Source organism: Hippocampus comes, unplaced genomic scaffold (assembly GCF_001891065.2).
Source record: "Hippocampus comes isolate QL1 unplaced genomic scaffold, H_comes_QL1_v1.1 scaffold82, whole genome shotgun sequence".
In the NCBI taxonomy this organism is placed as follows: domain Eukaryota; kingdom Metazoa; phylum Chordata; class Actinopteri; order Syngnathiformes; family Syngnathidae; genus Hippocampus; species Hippocampus comes.
Genome location: NW_017805135.1, coordinates 1228641 through 1234603, shown reverse-complemented (window position 1 = coordinate 1234603; position 5963 = coordinate 1228641). Strand labels below are relative to the sequence as shown.

The 5963-nt window shown below is 42.0% G+C and overlaps 1 protein-coding gene across 1 annotated transcript in view; it reads right to left on the bottom strand.

Annotated features, from left to right (window-relative positions):
• Positions 1–2619: 2619 nt before the first annotated feature.
• The window catches only part of cplx3b (complexin 3b), a 10802-nt gene continuing 7458 nt past the window's right edge, over positions 2620–5963 (bottom strand). Inside the window, exons 3-4 of the mRNA XM_019866797.1 lie at positions 4759–5164; positions 2620–4706 (exon numbers count right to left, since the gene is read on the bottom strand). Of these exons, the coding sequence (XP_019722356.1) occupies positions 4940–5164 (225 nt within the window). The 3' untranslated portion in view covers positions 2620–4706; positions 4759–4939. The remainder of the gene's footprint in view (positions 4707–4758; positions 5165–5963) is intronic.

The following is a 5963-nucleotide window of genomic DNA, read 5'->3' as shown; positions in this document are numbered from 1 at the left end:
TGATAGGCTTGGACCGGGTGTCAAGCAACCCCCCCGCCCTTGCACCACCCCCAACAAGTGCACAGCCGAATAACACATGAAAACACTCGGAAAATAAAAAGGAACAACATCATTCAAATAGGCTCTCTCTCTCTCTCTCTCTCGACACACGCACACGCACACGCGCACACACATTTTTCTCCCGGCAGCTGATTGGCCGCCATTGAGTCGCAAAACTGGGTACACCTGCACAATCTTATTTGTATCAAAGACGAAAGTACTTAAGCGTGCGTGTGTGTTTGTGTGTGTGTGTGTGTCCACGTAATCGCACAACCAGCCATGATAGGCTTGGACCGGGTGTCAAGCAACCCCCCCCCCCCCCTTTGCACCACCCCCAACAAGTGCACGGCCGAATAACACATGAAAACACTCGAAAATTAACGTAACATCATTCAAATATGCACAGGCAGCAAAACTGGGTACACCTGCACAATCTTATTTGTATAAAAGACGAAAGTACTTAACTGTGCGTGTGTGTTTGTGTGTGTGTGTGTGTGTGTGTGTCCACGTATGCGCGTAAACTCAGCGTTTGTCTACAAAACATGTTTGTCTGTTCAAATGCGCACTGTGATCATGTCAAAACAGTCCCGTACATGCACGTGCAATATGCAAACAATTTATGATGTTAGTTCTCTGGTCCATGCTTTACGTGATTTGATGTTTGCTTCTTCAAGCCAATAATGTCAATTAGTTCATCATTAAAATGAATAAAATAATCAAATTAGCATATTGACTGCTTTCAAATTCACGGCGCGAAGGGAACGGAGGCATCGCACTTTCGTGCCTCACTCAACCATGCACACGTTAATTGCCGACGCAGGCAGTAGGTGGCGCCCTCGCACGAAACATTGCTGTTTGTCTATCTTCATACATGTCGTATCACACTTGCTGATTTTCAACAGACGGTCTAATAAATTGAAAGAATGTGTGTGACATATTTAGTCTGTTTTATCAGCCAGAATAGCGACTGAAAGTGCACGGTAGAGGCACGAAAATACCTTGCTGCTTTCAACTAGCCCACGCGTAATTTTCACAGGGGCTCCATATAGGCCACTTCGAGCCTGCACAGTCATGTCCGTTCATTCACATGATACAGTACACACAAAATGTAAAAATGTCTGCTCAAACATACATACTAAAGTACAGCTCGCTGAAAATTTTGCTTGAGGACAGCGACAAGCTATTTCAACTTTCCACCACTGAACATAAACATCTGTCTGTTCATTCAGAAGTCAGTATCCTACGTATTGCTTAGTTAGACTAAATACCAAGGAGAAGAAAAAAAAAACGTCTGACGAAACCTTCGTGATGGCCTCATCGCTAAGGGTCTTCACTTTGAGAATCTCTAATTGTCACCCCCACCCTCCTCTCTCTCTCTCTCTCTCTCTCTCTCTCTCACTCCCCCATTGCTGTCACACATTCCTCAGCCTTGTAGAATGGTATTTTCTGGCCCGTTTCACAGCCATTGTGTCCGATTGGCCATGCGTCGGCCCAGTTCTCCCCACAAGGTGGTCTGTTCATGCAACACGTCCATCAATGGAGAGGGCCTTCCGCAGCAATATAATTTACAGCTCTCCCCTTTCACACTGCACTTGAAAACTAGCAATAGCTCAGGCTTTACTGCCATTCACATGCTGATTAACTTGATTATTTTTTGGGGGGGGCGAGGGGGCTACATTTTCATGTTTGTCTGCCACTGGGAGGGCCTGGCAGTTTGCACAAAATGTATGCCAGGTTGAAGAGTGCAAACCGACAGATCAACAGTCTTGGATACAGAATAGTATGCGCTAACATAACAACGTGACTCGACTTTGGCCTTTTTTTTTGTGGTAGGGGGAGCACAGAAAAGCAACAAAATGCGTATTTTTGTAAATATCAAACAACCATCAAAAACCTTAATTGATGGGTTTTTCTAAACCTCCAAAATGATTTCGTCTTCACTTCACAAGTGTTTGTTTGTTTTTTAACTGAGAGCAGTTTCGAGTTTTCATAAATGTTGAGGTCAAATTATTCTTCGATGAACCTGCCTTTGGTATTTTAGGAAACACCAAATATAATTGGAGATTGCAGTAAGGCTACGTTCAAATCTTGATCAGAGTTTTAAAACTGCACCCCCGGCCCTTTAAATGCTGTTTTGAGAGCTACAATAAAACTATGTATCCATCTACTGCCATTCACACGAAAGATTAAGTCATGGCTTCCTGTGAGTATATCATTTGTGTTTTCAATTGAACAGGCCTGGATTTTACACGGAATAGCTTGTAGCTCTGTAGCTTGTTTGGTTGTGTGCCATGACATTTTTGTAATGTAAAATACACGCCCTGGGTTAACAAAATTTGAGAAACACTGATTTGAACAACGATGTGCAATGGGGATTATAATTTGAGCATTGAAATCAAACGAGAAGTTGAAATACATCGGGTTTTTTTGGTAAACGGTTGTGTCCCCCTGCTGTTCATTAGTGAGAATGCAGTTCCGGTCTCTAATTGTCTTAAATTGCAAAATGATTTCACCCCTTTGAATTAGGCTCTGTGACACATGAGATTACTCGGAAAACCGCTAAATGACACACAAATGAAGAACATTATCCAAAAATATGTTTATTGCAATTGAAAGTCCCGTCAGAGACAGAATGACAGAAATATTTGATGAGAAAGACAAAACACACTTATACAAAGCAAGCAAGTCTCGTTTCTTATGGCTTCGCTTCCCCCTTTATTATTCTTATTATTATGATTATTAATACTGTTATTATTATTACAGTAGATACGTCCGAGTAGCAATATTAAAAAAACAAAAACAAACAAACAAAAAAAAACTTATTGCTACTTTTTCTTGTATTTTTCATGATGAACATCTACTGGTCTATCACCATCACGTGACAAGAACCAGCGCAATGAGGATTTCCCCAGCGTCCATCCATTCATTCATTTGACGGACAAAAATATTGAGACACACCCTTTGATTGATGGTTTAACCAATTTGGACATCCCACTGCATAAAGCCAGAGCCATAATGGTGTGCTCTGTTGAATTTGGTGGAAAGGAACATTTCCAACAGTCACAATATTATTGTCCATAAAGCGCTGTCCCTCAATGCAACTGGATAACACATTTGCTTTTAACAAACACACACATACACACCAGTTTATTTGCAAAAAAACAAAAAAAAGCTAAAAGCACAGAAAAGAAATTTGGCAAAGCAACGCAGGTTTGTGAGGTGAGTACCACTTTTACAGTAAGGGTAGCATGGACAATTATTCATTAGTTTCTGAACCCGTTATACTTCATATAAGACTTCATAAACAGATGCTGCTTATGTTGCGGTTAGTGTAGGTTGAGGTCAGAGTCAACCTACAGTTGTAGGTTCGGTTTTAGGCTTGGCTGAAGGTTGTGAGTCCACACTGAAGTATGCTAATAGCATCATCTCTCAAAATAGTGAGCAACACTGATCAACGGCTTATGACTGAAAAGGCTTTATGGTTGCATTATTGACACGTGAATAAGGGTACCCCTGTTGTAAAGTGGTACAGAGAAGCGTATATATTGCCATGGCTACACAAAAAGTCCACAAACACCAATACAACAATCGGACCCCTCCGAAAATGACACCATGATGGCCACGGTGTTAGCATTAGCGCTAACAAGGTTCACGAGGACACCACTCGACTTGACGACAGCTAATCCACTGGCACAAAACGGCACCACACAATGAGCTCGGCGCGTACACACAACATAAAATATTGCCGTTATGAGGACACAAATATTCTCACATGTCGCGCTTTGGCCTCTAAAAGCATTTACATGTGTACTTTTTTTAGCAGCGTTTTACGTATTATTTTCGAGTATTTTTCATGACACTTCCATGTTCAGCACAAAGACAAGGCTTTCCCACTCGGTGGTGATGGCTCATTTTGGGAAAATTTTGGGGAGCTATGTCTTTACACCCATGTATTGCACTCAGTAACGTCCCTAAATTGACACATGGCTTATTTTCTCAGACGTCATAGGTTATTAACGTGAAAATAAATTATTCAAAAACAAAACGAAACAAAACAAAAAAACATTAAAAAGGCTTAATGTTAACTGTAGCTTCCAGGTAGTAGTAGATACTAAAATCGGACAAAGTCTTACTTAACGTTGCCATTTTTGTGCTTTTCAAATGCTTATCCCTGCAAAAAGCCACAGCGAGTGCCCAAATTTAATACAGTATACTGTACTCCTAAACGGGATGGCTTTGTCAGCGAAATCAAATTAGCTCTTGATGATGCGGATTTCCATCTTATGTTGGAATTCTCTGAGTTTAGCAGCGAAAAAGGAAGGACTTGACTGACACAGACCATCGGTTTCTCAGAGGAAGAGCTTCTGGAAAACGGAGCAGAGAGCTTCGGGAACTGTTCACACGACACCGTTTTTGATTGAAACATTGGTCCCATACCTCCAAGGTACCAAAAACTGTTTTGGTTTGTTTTTGTAAACGACCCACAAAAGATCAAAGAAATAGATATTTCCTGTGAATCTTTTCTGTCAACGAATCAGTGTTCGGCTGTGTGTCTGGCTCCGCCCTTTAAGTATCATATCATTTGGGTTCGTACGTCAGTGTCAGTGTACGAAAAATTGGTACAGGGCATTAACTTCTCATAGATTGTGTTTAAAAAAAAAAAAAATCTGACAAAGCAACGTTCCAATACACGAATGTTAAAAAAAAAAAAAAAAAAACCTGACAAAGCAATGTTCCAATACACGAATGCTAATAAATAATAATCAAAACAATCAAGAGCAAAATAGTTGTTTTAAACCGTAACAGGATTTGAAATTGGTGCGCGACGCGAACAAACACTTAGGCTGCTACTTCCTCCTTCCAAGAAGCTCCGCCTGTGAGCAATCTTTGTTTCCTGACATCACATGAGGCTGCAGTTCTCTGTCTGCTTCTTGAGGTCCTCCAGCGTGGCCTGGGCCTTGTCCTTGAGCTGGTCCATGTCGACGTTCTGCAGGTTGGACAGCTGGCCCAGCACCGACTGCTTGTGCGCCTCCTCCTGGTTGTCTTCGGCGATCATCTTGGCCAGCTCGGTGGGGAGGACCACGTCGTCGCCCGCCTGCTGAATCTGGGTCTCGTCCAGCTCGTTCTGATTTGGTAAAAAACAACAAAAAATAAACAATAACAAAAAAAACCCCACATTCACACTTTACTAGTGAGCAAAAATCTCTTCCTTTGTTTTTTTATGAAGTTGAAGAAAATTGATGGAAACATCAAGACAAGTTAGATGCATGTGTTTTTTTGTTGTTTTTTGTTGTTGTTTTCGGGAACATGAAAGAAAATGTAGTGTTCCGTCAACCCACTAAAAATACATTTTATAAATGCTTTAAAATTGCTTTAAATAATGAACAGCAACGGCAATTTAGAGCACAAGAAGACCCCTCTAGTCACAAATAATTGTGCCGATTGATACCACAAGATGGCGGAAAGGCACCACTTTTCTATTCGAAAGGACTTTGGCTAGTATAACAGAAGCTCCTCCGCTCACATCAACATGATGGAGCAGAACCAAGATGCCACAAGATGACGCCAAGTATGAATTTTATACGAGGTATTCATGTGTGGCCTCCCAAACAGAATACAGAGACCGCACACACACACACACACGCCGGCACACACACCCATGGCGGGGAAATTTGCACTGCTAGCCTGTGAGGATCACATCCTCTGAAGGCGATGCACCCAATGTGTCAGCGCAAGGTCGTTTTTTTATCCCCGATGAGATGTCCTGTCACATTATAGGCCCGAGTGGGCAAAACACCAAAGCCCGGGTAGCCATCCGTCTTGTCAAGGACCTCACGTGACACCGGCGGGATGGTGGCCGAGCTCTTGTTGTCTTCACGGAATCGCTAAACATGTTTTCTCCATGCTCATGTTTCGCCCCTTGG